The sequence below is a fragment of the Rhinolophus sinicus genome, chromosome 18 (assembly GCF_057876585.1).
Source record: "Rhinolophus sinicus isolate RSI-liver-muscle chromosome 18, RSI-T2T, whole genome shotgun sequence".
Taxonomy (NCBI): domain Eukaryota; kingdom Metazoa; phylum Chordata; class Mammalia; order Chiroptera; family Rhinolophidae; genus Rhinolophus; species Rhinolophus sinicus.
The window spans coordinates 63140826-63166103 of NC_142518.1; the positions used below are offsets into that span (position 1 = coordinate 63140826).

General features: G+C 37.0%; 1 protein-coding gene across 3 annotated transcripts in view; it reads left to right on the forward strand.

Moving 5' to 3' along the window:
• DIAPH2 (diaphanous related formin 2) overlaps window positions 1-25278 on the forward strand; it is an 832169-nt gene that overhangs the window by 591322 nt on the left and 215569 nt on the right. For all 3 annotated transcript variants that reach the window (XM_019756670.3, XM_019756672.3, XM_019756671.3), the window contains one exon: window positions 17791-17955. In XM_019756670.3, the coding sequence (XP_019612229.2) occupies window positions 17791-17955 (165 nt within the window). The remainder of the gene's footprint in view (window positions 1-17790; window positions 17956-25278) is intronic.

Genomic DNA, 25278 nt, shown 5'->3' on the forward strand with positions numbered 1-25278 from the left:
CTGGTGATCCAGAGGCTTCCATGATGTTCCCATTTGGGAAGCTACTTTCTCTAATGTTTCTAGCAAGTCTTTTGCAGGGAGTGATGTGGGGTTCATGAGAAGGGGTGCATTGTTTACTTCTATATACAAAGCTATAAATAAGGAGCAAAAAATACCTCATGTAGCTAAAAGTCTGATGTACTACTTAATGTTTTCAGGTGGCAACAGCAACTGTCATTTTACATAAAATTCCTTTCATTAACTATGAAAAACAGTGCCTGCCTGCCGGGCTTTGAATGTCATTCTTTTAACTATGAAAATAAACATTAGAGAAATCACGTATTTCTGGTGCTTTTTAAGATAGATTTGAAAAAAAGAGAAATAAAGGGAGAAGCCCCTTTATAGTTTACTCGCATCAAATAACATCTTAGAAAAGAACACCGTAGTGATTGGAAAGCATCGCACGATCAGTAAAATGACAAAACAGTCATCCCCACATTCAGTAGAAGATATAATAAACTAGTCAAATAATAAATTTTTAAAATCTGTCTTTCACCAAAATTTTTTTTTGCTTTTCATCTCTTGTGTTTTTTAATGATGACGTCTCAATGTTTGTTCTTGTTGTTTTTCTGTCTAATCTGACAGACATATTTTGATAGGCTGTACTCCAACACAAAGGTTTGTTGAGTTCTGGAAGAACTTAGCATATACCGTGTTTCTTCGAAAATAAGACTTAGCCAAACCATCAGCTCTAATGCATTTTTTGGAGCAAAAATTAATATATGCTCCATACCCGGCTTATATAAGACCGGGATATTATATTATATTATACCCGGCCTTATATTAAAATAAGACTGGATCTTATATTAATTTTTGCTCCAAAGGGCGCATTAAAGTTGATGGTCCAGCTAGGTCTTATTTTCGGGAAAACACAGTAGTGCAATACAAAAGCCTGTGCAGCTTAAGACGTGAATGTATCGATGTCTAGAGGAAAACAGCGCTGATCAGCTCTTTCTATATTCTTGCTCTGGGCAGTGATAACCATCTACCGTGTTTCCCCGAAAATAAGACCGGGTCTTATATTAATTTTTGCTCCAAAAGACGCATTAGGGCTTATGTTCAGGAGATGTCATCCTGAAAAATCGTGCTAGGGCTTATTTTCCAGTTAGGTCTGATTTTCGGGGAATCACGGTACATGAGACTGCTGGAAAGTTATAAAAGTGAGTTGTTTTCCTTAAACATATATCGCTTAACTTAGAGTTGAAAGTCAGTGCCCCTAGCGATGATCGCTGTCTGTGCACATCACTGTGGAAGAAGAGGTGAATGGACAAGCTGCACTGCCCGCCTCGTGCACATGACCAGTGAGCAGGTTCTTCGGGGGTTGATGATGTACCTTAGTGCACAGTCTGCATGTGCAACTCTGCCTCTTAGAGACCATGTACTTGATAGCGTTGCTCAAGGAGAGAAAATCCATACAAACATCTTCAGAAATATAGGACCATCTGGTAGAATTGCTTTTAATGGCCACATTGAATGTTAGTAGTTGATTGCTAACACAGAGAGCAGGAAGGACCTTATATTGTAATGCACAGCAGGGGTCCAGTCTGGGCAGTCACTTCGATGTCTTAGGCAAGAATAAGTTTTACAGCGCTTAGGTTTTCTTCCTAATGGGGCTTGATGTATTTTAGTCATTTCCAGCATTGTTTCTGTTCTTCAGTGTAGTCAAGGGAAAGATAATTATTGTACTTTTTGGTGTTGAAAAGGCTTTGTGAATTTAAATATACAGTGCATAGAAATCTAGTAAACAAAATATTCCTTTTTAAATATGGTCAAATACAAATTGAAAGCAGCTACCATCTGTAGAAAATTTTTCATAAAAATCGTTGACATAACAAAAGCATGTCATTTTATATACCAACCTTTCTTTATTCATTATCCAATAAAATGACATTTCAAAAGATTCACAGTGGGTAGCATATGGAATACTCCATAAACACTGATTAGATTTAATAACGGTTGTATCACTGTTTGGGAACATGTACAAGGAATCCGATCGCCATATATTATTAGCATCAAAATAACTCAGAAGAAAAGCTCCTAATTAAAGCAGGACTGATTTAGAAACTTAGCAAAATTGCAGCCAGAAATAACTACCTACCCACCTGCCTAGGACTTGGGACTTTCTTTTATGCATACAAAACAGACTTGCTTCCTAGGGCTGCGAGATGGCTGCTATGAAAATTATAATGAGCTGTGACAATATCATTTTCAGCTTGTCCAGAATGGCACAAAACCTAGTCTCAGGAGGACAACATTGCTGCTCGAGTTCAGGTTTCAGCCAAGTGGCATCAAAGGAAAGCAAGATGTGGTCTGTAGTTGTGCTGAGCTGCTTTCAGTGACTCCCATGATTGATTAATATCCTCCGGCTTGGCAAATGTGCATACATTAAGCAGCTCAGCATCACAATAGCAGAGATTCACTCACAGCCCACCATCATAATTGACGCACACCTGTCCTGGAGAGCGCTGTACATAGTGCTTTTGTGTTTTCATAAAGGGGGTTTCTGTGGTGTTTTCACTTGGTCATTTCTACAAGAGAGCAACAGGAGCAGGTTAAAGTAGACAGGAGAGGAGGTTGTTTGATTGAAAAACGATTGAGAACGATTCCTATAAACTGAATAGTTTGACTACAATCAACGTCGGTGCCTGCATTCTAAAATGTAAGAATGTTCAACAGGTTTTATTTTTATGAATAAGTCTCTACAGGCTTAAGAATTTCTTTGTGAGGCATTTAATCCGTTTTCAAAGTTGACATTTCCCTAATACTTACATTGCCTTTTTTTTTCATTGCCTTTTTAAATAGCATTTTTTTTCCATAGTCTTCCCTACGAGCCGTTGAATTAATTCCTTCTTAATTCATCGAAAAGCAAAGCTGCCCCTCTGGAAGCAGCGACTTTCCTTCCCTGTTTTTCTTAACTTGGGGCATGTGTGTTCTCTTTTTTGTAATAATATCAGAACATTTAGGTATATGGTACCTTACAGTCTAGTTTAATCATATCATTATTTTACTCTAAAAATATACTATTAGCTCCTTAAGTATTAGGTTATCTTCTTATTTTTTCTACAGCTAGCATCTGTCATTGTTCTTGTTTCCTTCATGCACCTCAGTTTCAGTCCAACTTCAGTAAAATGTTTACCCTTATTTTCTACTTTTATTTTATTACGACTGGGAAAATAATTTATAAACAGAGTAATATGAAAATATGTAAATATTCTATAATTTGATTCATAAAATAAGCTCAAGACACTTCTCATATATATTAAACTATATAGCCATATTCATCATTTTTGGCCAGTACATTAGTATTTTTATCTAAATCAATTTTTATCCACTAATGAATATTAGGAAGCACTGGTACATCATTAAAAGTATTTATTCCTAGATTAAATACTTCTCAGGATGTATTACGATATAAACATATTCTTTCCAACCCCCCTTTGCCATCAAAAAATAGCTTTGAGGCATCATGATAAAAATGATAATATATTTATAGAGACGGAATAAATCAAAAGCAATAAAGATGAAAGAATCAGATTAGACATTCCATTTGCTTACGCAATATGGTGTCTCTTATGCCCAGGTTTCCATCTTTACAGAACTTATTGGATATGTTTCACCCACACTGCAATCTAACTGATTTTTTTTTTCTCTGCCATCTGCTATTTAGTTAATATGTGTTTAGATGTGTGTTTTATGCAAAATAACTAACAGTCTAACATTTTGGCACACTTTCCTGTTATGTCTTGACAATGCCTGGCCATTTGTGGAGAAAAGAGATATATTTTTGTTTGTACATATAAATAAGTGAAAATCACTCCCCCCAACTATTCCCCGCAAAATGAGAATACATTGAGACGCTTAAAGGAAAGGGCCCAGTTTAAAAACAAAACAAAGAAAACGCTTAACTTATATCAGAGGGATTCAAGTATTAACATACAATAGAAGCATATATTAACAATTGTATGAGAGTTTTGTTTTTGAGACTGTTTCACTCAGCTGGGCACTGGTATATATAACCTGTCCTATCACTTGTTTGCAGCCTATCTCTACATCTGAATTTCCTTAGACCTGCCAATGCCTACTTTCTGTATTCTCAGGCAGCAACATGTCTTCCAGGGCACCTGAGTGTTTGTTACAAAAGGGAGAGCACACAGGAGGGAGCCAGCCAGGTTCTCTACTTATGGTCCGCTTAATCATAGAATGTTTCTATTGTTGCTATAGCTCGAATTCTATTGCTGTTCCCTGGGTAACGCTGCCTAACATTTACGAGCCTTTACTTGGTGTTATCACAAAGTAGCTCTAAAATGTAAGTCTCAAAGTCTATCTAGGCACATCCAGTGGCATTTTTTCTGCCCTACCTCTGTTCCTAGACACACACACACTCACACTCACACACACACACACACACACACACACACACTTCATCTGGGCTCCTAAGCAAGGTCCACGTGTACTAAATTGCCAGGGGAGAAGGAGAAAGTCGCTGACCCCACTACCTTGAACTTGGAAGAACCTTGAGAGTACTCAGACATACAAGTAAACATTTGGATTCATTTTGTGTGTGTGTGTGTGTGTGTGTGTGTGTGTGTGTGAGAGAGTGTAGGTAGTGACCTAGGTAGAAATTTGCCTCTCTTCTTTTGGCTTGAAAATAAATGCTTATTTCTCACAGTTCTGGAGGCTGGAATTCTGATATCAAAGCTCTGGCAGATTTGGTGGCTGGTGAGGGCCCACTTCCTGATTCATAGTTGGCCATCTTTTTGCTATGTTCCTAGGTGGCAGAAAGCGAAATGGGCCTTTTTAAAAATTGTGGTAAAGACGTAATATGCGATCTACCTTCTTAACAGATTTTTAAGTGTACCATACACGGTTCTTAACTATAAGCACAATTTTACACTTTAGATCTCCAGAACTTTTCATCTTGCATGACTGAAACTGTATCCACTGAACAGCAGCTCCCCGTTGTCCCCTCCCCGCAGGTCCTGCGCTATACTTCGTGCCACTATGAGTCTGACTACTTTAGACCCCTCATATAAGTGGTATCATGCAGTATTTGTCCTCCCCGGCTTACTTCATTTAGCATAGTCTCTTCCAGTTACACCTACGTTACAGCATATGGCACATTTCCTTCTTTTGTATGGTTGAATAATATTCCATTGTGTGTATATACCACATTTTCTTTATCCATTTATCTATCGATGGACATTTAGATTTTTTCCACCTCTCGGTTGTTGTGAATGATGCTGTAATGAACATGGGAGTGCAAATATCTGAGATCCTGCCTTTTTCCTTTTTTCAGTCCAAGTGCTGGCTTTGAATAACACATTGACATCAAAACATATATGATTCCTAAGATCACATAATTTTTTGAGATGTCAGAAGCACCTGGAGACAGCAAGGACATTAAAGATAGATTTGCAGTCCTAGTTTATATCCATGTCACAGACTGAACACTACTGAAGCTATTTTGCTATTGTTTGTTTTCCTCAAGCAGAAAAATTTCACAGGGCACATTTTTATCTTTCCAACAAAGGAAAGAAAAGAAAAAGAATGTGTTGTTTGGAAGGCACTGTGTTTGAATAGCTTCTTCTACATAAAGCACATAAACATATCTTGCAGAATTAATGCAATTTCATATTTAAGGCATATATTAAATTAATACTAGAAAAAGAAAACAGCATCCACTAGTGACACAGTAAAATTAATAAATTTTACATGTATGTGTATACACATACATACACAAATACGTAGGTTACATACCTGCACACACACACATACACATAAATGCATACATGTTCAGAGAACCTTATAAACTAGATGAAGAGTTGCTGAAAAGCGTAAGAAATGTGGTACAAAAAAAACCAAGCTTTCCTGATGGACTTCAATTGTAGCAAGAATAAAATTATTCTGGTGGTAATTCTGGCCCAGGGTTGTTCCCGAATAGCTATTACGATATTGAATAAGTGCAGGGAAATGCTCTGAAATGTTTGGCTGCCATGACTGAGATATTAGATTCATGCTGTTTATAGCCTGAAATGCACTTGTTTTCAGCCTTGCCAAAAGTTTTAGTAAGTGGGGAAGAAATTGCTGTTAGGGTTAGGGTTACATGATCATCCGAAGAAAATCTATATAAAGTGATAGCGTGAATGGATTCCAATAAGTGAACCTAGATCTTCAAAGCTTAGAAAACTAGGAATTGGAAGTTCAATATGGGGTGGGGAGGGGGACGAACAGCCCAGATTAAAAAGAAATGAGTCCTCAATAAACAATTGGGTTAGAAATACAGTGTTTTGATGCTATTATTTACTTTAAAGCAGGGGTGTCCAAACTTTTTTCAACGTTTTTACCAAGGGCCATATGCGGTAAAGTACACAAACAGTCAGGCCACTCACTCGAGGTGAAGTACATATTGCCTCACCTGGTTTATTTAAGTAAACTAAATATATTTTTGGAATTTGCTGCAGGCCAATTAACAATGGATTGCGGACCGCAGTTGGCCCGTGGGCCGCAGTTTTGACACCCCTACTTTAGAGTAACTGTCTTCGGGATAGTTTACTGTAGGTTAAATTCAGGTTGAGGTTGCCATGTCTTTACTAGGCCCCTAAACCTTATTTTAGAGACCATAGGATATTCAATAAGTGAGAAAAATATATTTTAACCATCAACCGCCTTCAATATAGAGTAGGAAGACAAGAATAAAATCAAGCAGCTAGCTTATATAATGTATTCAGGTATTTCCACTAATGAAATCCGTGCACTGTAATCATTGTTTCTTAAGATGTTAGTGCTTCCATTTAACCTGAGTATTTAAAAGAAATCTAGCATTTTACAGTTGGAAGGAACCTTACAGGATTACTCTAGTTACTCTGTTTTCATTTCTATGAAAAATGAATCCTACAGACCACCCTATCCATGCAACAAAGGTATTAAACCTCTTGCCTCGGTTCATAAGTTATTCAAATGCCAGAGTTGTCTCTTACCTGTACGAGGCAACTTCATTTGGAAGATTTTTTTTCCCCTTCTTGTTGCCACTTGTTGACCTCATTGGTGATTTTAGTTAAGGAAAGGTAAGCAAGAAATAATAAAGCATTATCAGCTGTTTGAAACTACTGTTTGGGTTGAAAATGCATGTTTGGAAACTGTCTACAATTCTTTATAATAATCCTGAAACCTGAAATGAGGCATTTAAAAACAAATGTAGGAAAACTAGAAAAATAAAATGCCCAGAGAATTCCGAGAATTATTTTACAGTAATCATTCGATCCCAAATACCTAGACATTCATTCAAAAGCAGCAGACATAGCAGAAGTAGCTGGTGTAGTAAAAATTAAAAAATGTGAAACACAAAGAGTGTACACAATGATGAAACAGTGATTCTCAGATAGTTGGCATCACCATTTCTAATTTCATAACTGTATACAGTTATTCTTGAGTCTGTAGTAATGCCTTAAATTCCTTTATACCCTAACTCTCTCACTACCCAAAACAATAAGACTCAATTTCTCAGGGACATACCCTTTGGCAAAATCCACACTGTGTATTTTGCTTCGTTGACATTTGTAATAAAATGATATTTTATGATCATTGGAAACTGTTAGCACAGACTGTGGGATCTGATCTTTTGCTCTCTTAGCTAAAGTTTTAATTCCGGAATGTTCTAAATTTTCGAGGGAGCATATCAAGAGCAAACATATTCAGAAGAAGGGCATGTTCATTGAACCAACAAGAGTGTTAGGGGAGCACTGTTAAGGCCCCGTCCTGATCTAGATCTGATTCGAAAAGGAGGAAGTCTGTGCTTCGTTTTCCTGGGCTTTGCAGTTCCCTCCGCTGCCACCCAAGCTGATCTCCGGGGTATCAAGAAGCCCACATATTGCCAACCGCCTATTAGATACGACCATCCCCATGTCTGAAAACAAATGTAGGAAAACAAATGTTCACATCTATTTGTAGACAACTCCCACTCACTGTGTTGGGATTTAGTCATTATTTTCCCTCCTACACCCCCGCATCCAAAATAATGTTACCTTTTTTGTCTCCTAAGTTCTGTGTTGTTGTTTTTTTAAAGTATACACCAAGCATACTCTGAGTCACGTGGACTAGAAAACTCAAGTGGTGTCCTCCATGCTTTCCTCTCTCTAACTGCTGACAGCTAGTCAGTTACCATGTCGTATGGACTCTACCTCCTCCATATTTCTAATATCTACCCTCTATTCACTACTCTCTTAGCTTCCTGGGTGTTCTCCCAGGGTTTAAGGTCTCATTTCCCCAAACCGTTCTACCCACTGTCGCCAGAGTTAGATTCTTACAAATGGGTAAGATCATATTACTCCTCTGTATAAAAACTGTTAATTACGCATTGCCTACAAAGAAAATTTGAAAACTTTAACATGCATTAAACATCTTTCTGGCGTAGGGAAGGAAAGACTTGCCCGCTGAGTTCCTAGGTGTGGGAGCTGGGTCAACAAAACAAACTGCCGGTAGGCAAATTAAGAGGAGAAAAGGTATACAGATTTATTTTGAATAATATGTGCACAGGGATATCACAGGGAGAAAAAAGTGAATACCCAAACAGTGAGCTCTGAGAGCTCACATACCATCCTAACGGGATGGGAAAGGGAATGTAGGCCATTCAGAGGAGAGTAAAGGATTCTTAGAAAAGATGAATGAACCCTTAGAAGAATAGATGGGAGATATGATAGTGTGTGATGAAATTTGCCTAGGTGTGGTATCAATTTCTAGTCCCTTCTGTGATAAGAGTCACCCTTCCCTGGCTGGTTAAACTCCCAGGGAGGAGATTTACGACAATTGAGTTCCTTTTGCAGGATCTGTCTTTAAATTAAGCAAATAAAGGGAGTTCAAAGAAAGCCTCTCCCTGCATTTGCTGTTTTCTTCAGTGCCTTTAACTCAAAATAACCCTCATTCGAAAGAGGCATATGTTGGGGTGAATAAGCCTGTGATGGGTGTTCTGCCACCCATCACAGGCTTATTCACCTCTGCGTCTCCCTGCGGACCCAAACTATTTATCCCAGAATAGTAAAAGCTCCTTGGTAACTCCAGATACTCTTATAGCCTGCTCATGCCATTCTCATTGCCTGGGGTGTCTTCTCTTTGGGTAGAAAAATCCTTTCCATACCTCCAGATGGAACTGGAAAGTTACTTCCTTCTGAAACCTTGCCTAATAATGTCAGAATTACTCCTTTCTATGTGTTTTCCCATCTTTCTTGAATTCCTTTGTGGAGCTTAGTTTATTTTCCCATTCACTTTTATCCATTTTTTTTAAACAGGGGAAGGAGTGTATCCTGCTAGTTAAATGCATAGTTTTGTATCCTTAGGGAGTTGGGAAGGGTACCCAGGTTCAAATCCTGAATCCACCGCTTACTGTCTCAGAGAAAGTCAATTGACCTCCCTGAGGCTAATTTCATCATGTGTAAAATGGAGTTACTAATAGCATACATGCGCCCTAAGACCACAGGGAGGGTTAAATAAGACAAGGCTTGTAATGCATTTAGCTCAGTATCTGGTTCTTTGTAAGAATTCAGTAAACATTAGTTCCCACTACTGCTGCTCCCCTGTCCCAACACTGCTTTATAAACTTCAGTGAGAGTTAGGAGCCATGTGTGATCACTTCACTTTCTTTTTTCCCTACTTAATCTCTCATAGTTTCTTACACATTGTAGCCACATGATAAATGATTCTGAGAGCTGAATGTGATGTAGGGCTGGAGGTAAGACTTGATCTAATTAACATGTGTGTGCGTACTCTGAATGTTAAATAATACTGACATTCCAAAACATACACATCAATCTCAAAATTTGATTATTATAACTATTCTGTTACTCTAAGCACGACTGTTTTTATGCCCATCTCAATAGTTATGTATTGCCTAAGACTTGCTGTTTTTCAAGTTACCAAATACACTTTAATTGGATATTTATATAATATTTTCTCTTCTTATCAGTAGTTAGGAGCTAGCAACTAGAGTTGCTATCATTTGGACAGTATTCTATGTTCCATTAGTCCTGAGTTTTTTTTGTTATTATTGTCAGTGCGTGTTGTGTGTAGGTGTGTGTGTCAATTGTAGCTAGCATTTGTTATTCCTTTGAGCAAAAGACATCAGATCCTGTCACTTCCCTGTTTAAAACTCTTCAATGGTGTACATTTTTCTGAGGAAAACTTTCAAAATGCTCAAGAGACCTGTAGAATCTGGTCTTTACATACCTCAGGAACCATCTCCCTCCCATCTCCCAATTACTCCCAATAGGCTGTAGTCTTCCAGGCCTTTTTTCTCTTCTTTGTGTTTCTAGAATGTTTAAAAGCCTTCAGAGAGCTTTCACTCACCCTACCACAATGCTCCTTCTCCTGGATTTTCCCCTCCAGGTCTCGATTTTAATATTTCCTCCTTCAAGGGGCTCTACCAGACTCATGGCCCACCCACAACTCCCACAAGTCAGTTAGGTCTCACAAATATACATTCTTTAACAACCTATGCTTTGCAATCACATTTCTCAATTTGTAATTGAAATTGTTTTAAATTTATTTCTTTAATGTATGTTTTCCCACTAAACCGCAATCTCCGTGAAAGCAGTGACCAGTGACCTTGTGTGAATAGTCACTACTATATCCTCAGCACCTAGGAGATACCTGGCACATAGTAGGCAATTTATAAATATGTTTGAATAAATGAATGGCAAAATCACTCTGGGGGGTATCTAAGCATGTAAAGGTAGAGTCTGTTTTCAAAGGAAAAGTAAAAAGAAATGCACACAAAAGACACAAGGGAGGGAATAATGAAAGGGAGTAGACAAAACCAGGCATGCTGAGTCTGCCTCTTACCTCTATAATAACCATCGCCTTTGTGGCTTTAACTGGAAGCTGATTTTAAAGCATTTTCTTTATGCCAAGCTGACTCAGGCCATCTGCTGAAAAGTGGGGTCTTTACAAAATTGTTTCATCTCTCCAGTAATTGCCCCCTCTATGTTTAAACTGGGAACTTTGTTTCCAAATCCATGTCATTGACTGTGCTATCTTATTTAAATGAATGTCCTATGCTTACTGTAATCTTATTTTTTTTTTTAAAAATGTGTAGTCTATATCACCAACTATTTTAAAGTATTGTGTTGAATCCAAACGCAAATTCGTATATGCATTCCGTATTATACTTGTTAATGTTTCACATTTTAAAATATTTGCCAACACATATTTATCACATAATGTGTGATTTGTAAACACATTTCAGCTGCTTTAATATGCCTTAATATTGTTTTTAAGGTACATTTTTAAAATAATTTTTTACTTAAATGAGGTATTCAAATTAAATGGAAAAATTAATATTTTGTTTTTAGCATTTAGAAGAATCTTTTCTGACAGGTTATGAAAAGAGGAAATGCTATCTGTATTCTTCAATAGATTGTATATTTGTGACTTCCTTTTATTTTAATGAATAATTATGCTACGTTGCTAACTAAAGCTTGTGTGAAGGTTAAGTGGGTCTCAAGTTGATTTTTCCATGTTCTTAACAATCCAGCAGTAATAATATTTAAAATTTCAAGTTTGTTATTAAAATCATAACTAATGTGCTGCCTACAAAGATGAGGAATTCTAAAACTGATTTGACTCAATTCACTGTGAAATACATAGAGTCCTTCATCCCCAGAGCTCTGTCAATGCTTATTACAGTTCTAATGGAACAAGTGTTCTGTGTTAATTACTTTTTACATCAAAATTAAGTATAATGATAAACAGTTTTCTCTGCCTAGTATTTGATGAAATAATACTTTGAAGAAGAGAAAGAAGTTTTCCTCAGCCTTCTTAGGGTCCCTGGCTGAGTCTAAAAATTAAAGTGACAGAGACAGATTCACAGGAGAAAAGTATACAGATTTATTGAATATAAATTGCACGTGACATGGTAGCCTTTATTCGAAAATTAAGACCCAAGGAAGTCGTTAAACCTGAGTATTTTTATGTTAGGATTGATAGAGGGTGGAAAGTCATGGAAAGATATGATAGGGCAAAGAGTATGAGGTAAGTGTAATAAACTGGGGGAAACTTAGCAAGGTCTGTTCATTCGGATTCTTCTTAGTGTCCCTCCATCTTGGCGATAAGGGTGGTCCTTTTCCTCTGGGTGTAAAGAAGACACCTCTCAAATGAGGGCCTTATGACTTACTTCAGGAGAAAAGGGCCAGGAGTAGGTCAGAGTGACTTTCCTGCGTCTTCTGTTTTCTCAAACTGCTTCAGCTTAAAATATTCAGCATGCCACAGTGCTATATTTTGAGGTGGCGTATTCTGAACCCCATCACCTATTTTATTAGAGGGCAAAGGTTACAGCACCCGCCTTCAACCAATTTATGTATAGGCAGGTGCAGTTACCAAAAATAGTCAAAAACAACATATAATGTACTTAAAAGTGTAAAGAAAATACTTTCTATTCGAGTACATGCCTATGGATGAATTACAGCGATCTCAGGTTGGATTTTGTTTAATTAAAGTATAATTGACATACAACACTATATTAGTTTCAGGTGTACAACATAACTGATTCAACATTTGTATACACTGCAAAGTGGTCACAATAAGTCCAGCCACCGTCCGTCACCATACAGAGTCACACATTTTTTTTTCCTTGTGATGAGAACTTTTAAGATTTACTTTCTTAGCCACTTTCTAAGTTGCAATCTAGTATTATTGACTGTAGTGACCATGCTGTACGTTACATCCCCGTGACCTATTTATTTTATGTCTGGAAGTTTGTACCTCTTGAACCCCTTTACCCATTTCACCCACTTCCAATCCCCCTTCCCTCTGGCAGCGACCAGTCTGTTCTCTGTACCTCTCAGTTTTGTTTTGGTTTGTTTGTTCATTTATTTTGTGTTTATATTTCACATACAAATAAAATCATATGGTATTTGTCTTTATCCCACTTATTTCACTTAGCATAATACATCCATCCGTGTTGTCACAAATGGCAAGATTTCATTATTTTTTATAGCTGAGTAGTAGTGTGTGTGTGTGTGTGTGTGTGTGTGTGCGTGCGTGTGTGTGTATCACACCTTCTTTATTCCTTCATCCCATCAGCATGAAATAATTTGCATGCCAGCAAGGCACATTCTGGGGATACTCATTCTGGACCCATACAAAGTATTATGGTTTCCTGTCTTACACTGAAGTCATCAATCCATTCTGAATTACTTTTTTCATATGGCGTAAGATAGTGTTCTAGTTTCATTCTTTTGTAGTTTTCCCAGCATCATTTATTGAAGAGACTGTCTTTTTCCCATTGTATATTCTTACCTCCATTGTCATAAATTACTTGACCATATCCGTCTGTTCATTTTTCTCAAGGTGGCTTTAGTGATTGGGTTCTTTCTTGGTTCCATACAAATTTTAGGATTGTTCGTTGTATTTCTGTGCAAAATGCCATTGGAATTTTGATAGGGATTGCATTGAATGTGTATATTGTTTTGGGTAATATGGGCATTTTTGCAATATTAAGTCTTCCAATCCACAATCATGGAATATCTTTCCATTTGTATCTTCCTCAGTTTCTTCCATCAGTGTCTTATAGTTCTCAGTGTGCAGGTCTTTCACATCTGTTTAAAATTTACTTCTAGTTATTTTATTCTTTTTGATACAATTATAAATGGAATTGTTTTCTGAATTTCTCTTTCTAATTGCTTGTTGTCAGTGTTTCAATATGCAACAGATTTCTGTATATTGATTTTGTACTTTGCAATTTTACTGAATTCGTTTATTATTTCTAACAGGCTTTTGGTGGAATCTTTAGCGTTTTCTATATATAAAATCATGTCATCCAAAAATAGTGACAGTTTGACTTCTTCCTTTCTAATTTAGATGACTTTGATTTCTTTTTTCCCTTGTAATAAAAGACAGATTAATGAGAGAAAACTAAACAAGTTTATAACATGTATACCTCATGGATACATGGGAGATACTCAGGTAAAAAGGAGTAGCTCCCTGAGGTAGCCTAAACCATCAGCTTAAATACCATCTTCAGCTAAAGACAAAAGAAAGAAAAGTGTGAGGACACCAGTTATAGGGGAAGGAGGTTACCAGGAAAAGCACCATAAAACAAACGGTAAGCTTTGTTGTGTGCATTTAAATCTGCGACTTCATCATTGATGCCCTTGTTCCATTGGTTCATCCTTCTCTTCTTGGTAAAGAGAGGGAGACACCCTTTCAAATGGACATTTCCTTTATAAGTATAAATGTTCCTTTCAAAAGGCCCTCCTTTATTCGTTTCTGTGGTTTTCCTGTCTCTGCTGTTTCTCACTCAATCAGCTCAAAATAATCTGTGCTGAAGAGGCTTATCTTGGGGTGGCATATTCTGCCACATTTCACTACATTCCAACCCTAGGTGGATTGAGCGCCTTTTACCTAGTTTCCACAACTGTAAAATCTGAATAGTGGTATTTCCCTGCTTCTTTGATAAGGTTGTTATAAAGAATGTGGGACAGAATGGAAGGAAAAGTATATCTTAAACAGCAAAGTCCTATACAAATGCCAATTGACAATTATTTGTAATATTAGATTATAAAGTTCTTCAGGGTCTGGGTTAGGCTTTCGTGATCATTGGCTCCACACGGGGCTTATCTTAGCATAGTACTAATCACTATCTCCTGTATTGTGGCTGCTCAAAAAATAAAATGAAATAAAAATGTCCTAACTGAAATAAAGGGATGAAAAGGAATGATGGTGTTGAGTTCCTTTTTACCTGCAGTCCCGAGTAGGATTTGGTAATGTGCTTGCAACTGGGAAAGATTCAGTGCTAACTCATGCTGTCCTTTTCCGAAGTAGTCACTCTGAAGATAAGTGAGGGACTTGGAAACTGGGCTGCTTTCCATTTATTCTTTTGAAGATTAACCATTCCCAGAATTTTTCAGATTGTCTCACTTCGGTACACAGACAGAATTTCCGAAATCAGTTTCTGTTCTAGGAGAACAAATGTAGGAAATTGTGTATCACTACATGGACATATTTTAGCTGGTGAAAAATTGTGTTATGATAAACGGGAAACACACAATTTTTTTTGACATTTATATCTTTGGCTTTTTCTGTGCTGTACAGATGTTGAGCCTTCTGAAATATACAATTTAGTACTTTGCATTGCTGATAGAGTACAAGTGACCTTTGCAAAGTGTTTCTTCCTAGTAAGTCTGGCATGAGTCTGGTTTATTTGGGTAAGAGAGACTAGAAAACAAAAATCTCACTTTCATTCTGTGCTAAAAAATGAAGAATTGTCTTATTTCTGCAATTCTTAAATAGGATGTTTAACTCTTTTTAAATTACAGTTGACATTCTGTATTCTTTTATATTAATATCAGGTGTACAGTATATATAATTTATGCAGTGATCCCCCTGACTAGTCTATAGTACGCACCTGGCACTGTGCATAGTTATTACCGTATTATTGAGTATATTCCCTATGCTTTACTTTTTTTACATCCCCGTGGCTAGTTTGTAACTACCCATTTGTACTTCTTAATCCCTTCACCTTTTTCACTCTGCCCCCGACCCCCTCCCATCTGGTAACCATCAGTTTGTTCTCTGTATCCACGAGTCTGTTTCTGTTTTGTGTTTTGTTTGTTTCTTTGTTTTGTTCATTAGATTCCTCATATAAGTGAGATCATATGGTAACACTTTCTTAAAAATCAAAAACTACATGGTGACATTCTCAGAGGTGAAATCAGAATGCGTATGTAGCATTACATATAACTCTTTTGTTGGTAAAAGGAAAGCAGAGTTAAGTCAGAAATGCATTAATTCTTTCAGGTCTACTGACATCAAAATGGACTTGAGGGTTGAAAGATTTAATGTCACTTATTAGGAGGGAAAAGGTTGTTGGATTGCTAATGTGGATGCTAATACTAAAGTTGCAAAAGAAAGAACATAGGTGGGGGGCCATCTCTCTTGTAAAATCGCATTGTATCTCATAAGTGTCAGCTGCAAAATAATTTTCCAGAAATGGTCTGATTTCCCCATTGACTTCCATTGTACAACTAGAGCTGTGTTCCCATGGAAAATGAATTTGGCCCCAGGTTATAATAAAACACACTGAAGAATTCAGAAAATCTTAATAAAAGCAAGTATTTCAAGACACAATTATCAGTATGCAATAAAATAGCACTAGCCCAAGATATTAATACACTATAGTGGATCTTAAAATAGCATGCCCCAAACTGTGGTATTCTTCTTCTTTCTCAAGTCTATTACCTTTCCATTTAAAGATATTTTACTTCTGTGATTATTATTGATATTTTATAGATTTAACTCTAATGTTAGAAGGTGGACTTGGTTTCCTATACTCTTCATGGTTAGCCTGCTTACCTTTCTCTGAAGCATTGTTATCAATTAACATTCAGAAGTTATTAGCCATAGAAGAAAGGCCAGAAGGGAATGCCTGAAAAGGTTCACAATACTTCTTTCTGTGTTGTTGAAATTTTTAATTTACGTAGTTACGTTTTTATATTTTTAAGTCCCCTAAAGAAATTATTTTCTATAAGTATATCTTCTATAATCAGGAAGAAAGTATTGCAATTTCTGTCTTTAAGTATAAATTTACACATAATGAGATACCTTCAGTCAGACGCATTTATATATTTGGTTCATCTTGTGCTTTGATAGTAGTTGTTGTTATCATCACATTTTTTGAGAAAATTTGTAAAACAATGATGTAATTAATATCTAGATAAATCAGCATCACCTGGGAGCTTGTTAGAAATGATAGTGCTCAGGCCCCTGGGCTCGGGCTCAGCAGACAGCAATCCTGGTTTTAACACGTTGCGTACGGCAGGGTTTAAATCCCTCGTGAAGATTCTCGTGATCCGTATGTAACGTGTTAATAAGCCCTTGTGGTGTAAGGTTCTAGAACTACTACAGAACCTCTTTCTCTGTCTCCCTCCCCTATCCCCTCGCGCTTTTTCCTCCTCCTCCTTCCTTCCTCTCCTCACGTGGGACACACACTCACTCACTCATAACCTGTATGTAGAATTCACTGTAACCTCTCTATATAGGATATGTATATTAACAATGAGATAATATATACTTTATATAATATATATAATATATACTTTTTTCTAACTTTTTTGTTGGTGTTTGTTTCTACCTTACTTTATTCATAAAAAGGTAGGAGGCAGTTTCAGGTATTTATACTTACGTGTTTTCATTTAGCAAACCTGTTCTGCATGGTTCCACATGAAACACTTCTGCCTAATTTGTAGATTTTTGAAACTCCCTGATCGATATAATGACCACAGCAACTTGTTATGGGCTAAATTATGTCTGCACCAAATTCCTGTTGAAACCCTAACCTCCAGAACCTCAGAATGTAACTATTTGGAGATAGGGCCTATAAAGGGGTGATTAAGTTCAAATGAGGTTCTAAGGGTGGGCCCCAATCCCATGTGACTAGTTTCCTCATAAGAAGAGATTAGGACAGAGACAACACAGAGGGACCATTATGTGAGGACACAGGGAGAAGGCAGCCATCTACAACAAGCCAAGGAGACTGGCCACAGAAGAAACCAAACTTGCCAACACCTCAGTATTGGATTTGTAGCCTCCAGAATTGAGACAAAATCAATTTTTGTAGTTTAAGCCAGCCAGTCTATGGTATTTTGTCATGACGACTCTTGCAAACTAATATGTAAGTATTTATCGAAATAGTGGTAGAGTTCAATCTGAACATCTGGTGATTGCCCTTGAGATACTATTGGATCGTGTTCCTTAACGGCAAGCTACAGCTTTACAAAGAGTGCCAGAGACCAGTATGAGAAACTGCTCACCATGCACAACAACATGGTAAAGCTCTATGAGAATCTTGGAGAATACTTCATTTTTGATTCTAAGACCGTGAGCATAGAAGAGTTTTTTGGTGATCTCAGCAACTTCCGAACTTTGTTTCTGGTGAGTAATACATCTGAAAGCACTGCAAGGCCTGTTGCTTTTGTTTTTATGTAATTTCTTCTTTTGGCATTTTATGTAATTATTGACCATATTGATTTCATGTTATAGCCCTTTAACAGGAATTGACAGATATTTTATACCTGTGACAAGGATAAAAATTGTTGGCTTGCTTAATATATAATGGGGAACCTAAATGAATTATCTTCAAGTTTAGGTATGCATGGGAATTTTTCTAAAGGAAGTTTATAGAAAACGAATGAATTGGTGGCTTAAATGGCCCTGATTTTTATAACACATAATATTGTAATTTGACCTCGCTTTAAAAGTCATATCTAAAATAGTCTTTCACTTAATACATAAATGCGGTGATTTATGAACAAGTTTCTTTCATAGTCTAGATGAGAAACTGATTCTAAATTGGACTGTGTAAGTGACCTTGAATATTGAATACCTAAAGTTTCTTTCAGAATGTGGGCTCTTGTTTCAAACTGTAACTCTTTGGGATAACAATAAGCATTAGCATTAATCGGAGGGGGGCGATCAGGGTGCCAGTTATGATGCTAGCGGGAAGCAAAAGCTTCATTGTATAAATGCCACGAATATACCTCTCTGCATCAGTGAGAGTAGAGAAGCACCAACTGTGATTATGACAGTAAATAAAGATAGTTGATATCAAACAGTTAAAGGTCCATATACTTTAAAGAAGGAATTCTAGCCATTATCCTCAGCAGGAAGATCAATTAGCAAACTAATTCATTGGGGTTTGAGCTGGTTCTATCTCCAGGGCAGTTGTTTGCTAAGTAAGGCTCCCTCTCTTAATTGATGGTGTTGCCCATGAAATCATTTGATTTTGTTACGATTTGCAAATATGCTTATGAAAAGCATTTGCTTTCATCTACTGACTTAAGACCTGGAGCCAGAGCATACCCCAGCTCTGGTCATAGAAGCTAAGCCAGAAACTTTCACAGGTATGATCATTTGTCTTCTTTTTGGCTGAGACTATCAGCTTATTTTGGTCTTTGGTCTTTTCCCCTTAATAGAACACATTTAACTTGTTAGCTGGCCAACAAGTAGTAAAGTGTGTTCTACTGGTAATGAGTGATCAAACTATTTTCAACACTTAAAAGTTATAAATATGATATGAACACCCAGGATTATTTTTGAAAAGAAAAAAAAAAGTATGTTGAAAAGAAATGGGGACAAGAAAAGACACTTTAGCTGACAACTGAAAAGGTGAATTTTTGTAACATCAGTGTCTATGGGTGAATGGGGAAAAATAAAGATAATTAATATTGTCAACCTCTATTAAAAAGTGCCTTGTTTGAACACACTGCCTGTGCCCCTTACCTCCCCAAGAAGTAGACACAGTAGAATTTAGTGTACTTCTGCCATGTTGCAGCATCTGATGAAGGACAATTTCTGCATAACAGCCTATGTTTAGTCATATTGGCCAGATGCTTAAAAGGCTTGCTAAGAATTATACTTAAACAGTACTTCTCCATCATAATTTCTTTTAAAAATGTAAGGATATCATTGTTAAGACCTGATTCTGTGTCCTCGTGCTGTCAGTAACAAGCTGTGTGATTGTAGGTAAGTCATTTATGTTTCTAACTGTTTATTTTATTCATTCATTCATTCATTCATTCATTCATTGACTCACTCATTCAGTACGATGAAGGGAATGTACTACCAATCTCTAAATTTGCTCTTATTTAGTAGTCTCTGAGTCATGGTCAGAATTTCAGAAATAGAGTCATGTGGATTACATACATAAATAGGATCTTTTGTTTTTGTTTTGTTTTTTTGTCTACTGGCTTCACTGTACATGTAGCTTGAGTACAGGAAGATAATTTGTTACAAATCGTTCCCATTGTAAATAAATTGACATTATGAAGTCCGGTTTTGTGGATGTTTAACTTCTTGAGAACCTGCTACTGTGTTTCCCCGAAAATAAGATCTAGCCAGACAATCAGCTCTAATGCGTCTTTTGGAGCAAAAATTAATATAAGACCCAGTATTATATTAATTATATTATACCCGGTCTTATATTGTAGTAAAATAGGACAGGTCTTATATTAATTTTTGCTTCAAAAGACGCATTAGAGCTGATTATCTGGCTAGGTCTTATTTTCGGGGAAACAGGAAAGATTGAGTTTGGAAGCTTTCAAAAGAGGTAACCAGCTCCTACAATGTGTCCTGGCCAGCCACAGCCATCAGTCTTACAGAACGCTACTATAGCCGCTTCTATCTACAAATCATTATTCTCTGACCGGCATGAAAACTAGGGCTGCAACTTATGAGCTGTTTTGACCTTGAGTTGATCATGTAACCTCTCTGGGCATCGATTTCCTCATCTGTAAAATATGAACAATAATTCCTGCCATGTCTTCCTCACCACTATGTGAAAAGAAGTTGTAGCCTATGCTATGCAGGTGGAGGGCATTATTAGCCATTCTCTGTCCACCCATTCGATTATTATTTGTTGAGAACCAACTTGATTTTGGTATTGCTTTAGTCTAGTGATAAAAGGAAGAGAATAGTCTCTATCTGTAAATGGAGGGACACTGACAAGTAAATGCAATATAATTTGATAAGTGCTGCCATAGGAATATGTCAGGGTACTACAGTAATCCTCAGGGAGAACTTCCTAACCCTGCCTGAGCTGGCCAGAGAACCCTTCATAGAGAAAGTGACATTTGAGCAGAGTCTGGAAAAATCCATAGGACTTTGACAAGCAGACTTTGACAAGCAGATTTAAGGGTTTTTACACCTGACCTATAAGCCGAACACTCCTAAATCAGCATCACCAATGTGAGTTAATCATTTGTGCCGACCATGTTTCTGTTTCATAGTGAACTTCAAGTGATTTTGTTCTCCCACGGGAGGGAACAACCCTGAAAGAGAGACACAAATTTTAATCACCAGGAGTTCCCATTTTCGTACTGCTTTGTATGTTTGGCCTCGGGGTTCTTAGTGCTAAAAGCATATTGGACTGTAGAGATGGAAGCAATAAAGTACCAGTAGTGCTGAGAAGCAAATAAGAGATCTGATGCATGAGCTACAAAAAATTACTTCCAAATGAGATCAGAGTTTCTTTTTCGAAGATCTATTTGTCATGTGTAGCATAAACAAAATGCACTTACCCAAAACTCTTCCTCAGAGAGATATCCTGTAAAGGATGGGAAAATGGAATTAAACAAAAGGGGTTGATATTATGGATTAAGATCTGTTTCAAAATAATCACATTCAAATTAATGAAAGCAAAATTGGGTAATCTTTATGAGATGGTGCTCTATTAATTATTCATATCATTCGTATTATAAATTCCACTAATGAGGATATTAAAGTTATTCAAGATGAATGTCCTGTATATTGGCATGAAGATATATGTAATTGGAAACATTTCTAAGTTCAGAATTAAGATGCTCCTTCTAGTTAGCTTCTCTGAGATCATCAGAGTTTTAAAAACTGCTTATAATATAGGCGAGATTAATTAATAATCCCAAAATTTCCATTGAATGTTTTGTAGAAGAAAATAAAATTCCATGTTTATGTAATGTCTACACATCTTTTTTGCTTATTCTCCTTTATGTTTCAGTCATTCTACCAGTTCAAATAGTTGACTGCACAGCCTTTTTCCTTTTGAGATGTTTTGAATAGAATATTCAAAATCACTGAACCTTATATGTTTCAGCACCATGCAGTACCTTGCTTAGGCATAAAAATTAATTTCAGCTGTTGGGAAAGTGTTCGAGGCAAGTATTATACTTCAGTAACTTTTATAGCTCCAAATAAATTACAGAAAAAATATTTTTTTCTTTTTTAAATCTGTCAGTTTCCTGCTGCTCCTGTGTGTTTTTGTTTTGTAAAGAGAAATGTTTTACCCAGGCACTCAATAAATATTTGTTGTATGAGAGAGTCTTCATTCTATATACCATATACTAGAAATAAAGGAATAGGGCTTTATAGAATTAGATTCATTGACATAACTTAAGAAGAAAATGTTACCATTACTACTAATTTTGCTTGAAGATTTCTTCTCAACAAAATAAGTGTTTGCTACTGTTCATTTGATAAATTTTATTTTTTTTTTAAATCGGGACTTTTGTTGAACAATGTTTGAACAGCTCTTAAATGAGTGTTAAAATAGCTAAGTGCTGGGAGGCTAAGTGATATCTATAAATTACAGAGTTTTAGACCATCGTTTAGTCTTGTCGCTTCTACCTTCTAAATACCTTTTGAATCCATCCATTTCTCTCCAAGCCCACTGACACTGTTTTAGTTCTGGGCCTCCGCCGTCTCTCAGCTGGACTATTATGATGATGTTATGACTGGTATCTGTGTCAACTTCTTTTACCGTTTCTAACTTCTAATACATTCCCCACGTTATAGTCAGAGTAAAACTAAAACCTAACAAGATAATTTCCTGACTTAAAATTCTTTAATGACTTCCCTGTGGCCTAAGGATAAAATCTAAGCTGTTTAAAATTAAAGTAGTTTACAAAATCAAAAGAACTCTGGTTACTTAAAGGGCAGACCATCTAAGGTTGGCTGAATTGAGCCATAATCACTTAGCATGAACCCTCCTCCCAGACTGGGAAAGGTCAAGTATGGGGAGTAGAAGCAGCAGCAGAAGACAACAGCAAGTACCCAAGAGGATTTGAGCATCTTAGAATAGAGAGAGACTTAGGGAGCGCGGTATGAAAACTAAACGAAGGCTCAGAGGCAAATGTATGTTGTCATGATGCCTTGATTTGCTTAATTGCTCCCATAGCTCCTAGGGCATGGGGAGTTATGACAACTGAGGTCACTCTTGTCTTAAATCTCAGTTTGGGATGTGCTTCCTTCCCCCCTTAAGTAATTGTTCCTTTAAAATCTAAACTTGTGTGAGAGCTCCTTGTGTAGGCATATTGGCTTATGGAGACGCTTAATTTTGAGAAGCTCTCATCTCCCTCAAGCCATTTTCCTCTTTATAAGGCCTCAATCATGTCTAAATCGAAACTATAATTGGAAAGCCAAAGTGAGCATCTGCATTTAGTTAGACTCAAATGACTAAATTGACAATACACAGGACATTTTACTCATTCATTAAAGGCAATTTGCCTTTAAAGAAATGAGGATGAATTTTTGCATAAAAAGATTGCATATATAATTCCTGATCCAAAAAGACTTAAGTTATTTTGACATATTTTTAAACCTTCAATTCACAAAGCACTTGACATTTAAAGGAAACTTGAGTGCAGCATTATAAAAATTGTGGACTTACATAAGAAACTAAATGTATTCTTTAACAAATAAGTCTTAATCAGTCATATAAACTGTTAACTAGAATCCCATCATCCCAAATCTCTACTAAATGCCTCATAAGTTGACGTGTCTTCACTTTGCCAATAAAATGGTAATTAATACTATGAAGATGCCCATGAGAAACTGCGAACACCCTGATGTGTCTCTTGACTAATATAGTTTTATTTGTAAGATAAATGTCTCCAGGTTTCATCATCTGTGAATTCAAATGGGGGTCACCTTAGTAACAGTGATTCCAATATCCCACACTATCTCTTCTTGACCCCCACTGGCAGGACTCCAGCTCCTTGCAAAGTTTCCACTCCCAGAAGTACATCTCGAGTTACCTCCCGTGGGCTCAAAAACATGCCATCTGTCGTCAGCACCTGACATTTGTCCATGAGTATTTGAGTGCCTGCTCTCCTAGGGTAATGAGCATATAGCACTGAACAAACAAAACAAAGCCCTGCCCTTCCTGACCTGTTACAGCTCCAGCTCCCTTTTGCTAAATACCTTTTGCTGACAAAGTTGCTTCAGGTTGGCCTTCAATGAAAATGCCTACATCTGGGCTGAGGTTGCAGACTCCTACTGCTCTAATTTTACCACCAATCCTTGCAGTACCACAGTGGTATTATGCTCAATGCACAGATAGCCGTGTTTCACACAACCCTTCCTAAAAACAGTTCCTTTTGCTTCTTTCCTGACCCCTTTCCCCTTGGAGGCTTAAAAAACATTTCCAGTCCTAGAGACCTCAGACCATAAACCCCACCATCGCCCCTCTGCCTCCCTTCTGTTCAGGCACCTAGGCATGTATCTTCCTTCTCATGGAAGACAGGGATAAATAAAGTACCAGCTTAAATCCTTTCATGCAAATAGAATCCCGAGGGTCCACCAACTCCCTCTATTTAATCTCACACACAGAGATAATTCCCTTTGAGCCCAGCTGGGACCACCCAGGCTACATAGCTTTAGGTTTATTTTGATCTAGTGCAACTCTTTGAAAATAGGCAATCCATGTAAAATATATGGTAACTCTATTAAGCAGAATATTTGACCAGAATACTTCATTCCACAGCTGTGCCAGAGAATAGACCTTACTGTATTATACAGACGTCATTGAATTCTTCTTTAGAAAAAGATGTCACCTTTCAACTGTTGTATTCTGTTTGACTCTTTACTTTGGGCCAAAAGTAGATGTCTTGTTTTTCTGATACGATTGTTCCTTGTATAAAAAAGCTAAATATTATAAGGAACTAAAGGAATATGTAATGATGGCACACATGGTTTAAAGAAAACCCCAATTTCCCAATATGATAGAAGTGCCTACTGGTATATATAGTTTTAAAATATCTTACACATTTTAGATTAATATTATCAAATTGTAAATTATAAATATTTCTAAAAATATTTCTATAATTTGTCGGAATTATTTATGACAAGCTGAATATTGCACTTTAAAAATCTAAGGCAACATAATAGTTAACACTGAAAAAATTAACAAAATCCATTCAAGTCTTACTTTTCTTATTAAAGTCTAGTAAGAACTAGAACCAGGAAACAAAATGCAGTATCTTTAGTTCTAGCAACGCCTCACATAGAACTTTTCAAACAAGTGTTCCCCATAAATAAATTATTGTTGAATTCTAGCCAAACACCAGGAAGTAGAAAAGTTATGAGATCAGCAGTAGGTATACAAGCTGACCTCTTCCAGTGAGTGGCCTTGAGATTGGCCAAAGCTATTGATTGTTATCAAAGCTCGCCTGTTAACAAATGGAGCAGGAAGATCCCAGAGGCTAATGCTGCTGGCACCACCCTCTCAACCTACTGAGTTTTTCTTCATTTTGCTTGATTCTCATTTGTTTGTCCATCCGCTAATCTTTTACCAGAAAAGATGCCTTAGCTCGTAGGAGGCTGGACTGTCTCAGGAACCATGCCCACGGAGCTCCTTTTGCCTGCTGTGCTCACTCCCTCCTCCTCCTGCCTCTCTAGTTGTTTGACCAACTTGTTCAAGTAACTTCATCTAAGAAGCCCTCCCTA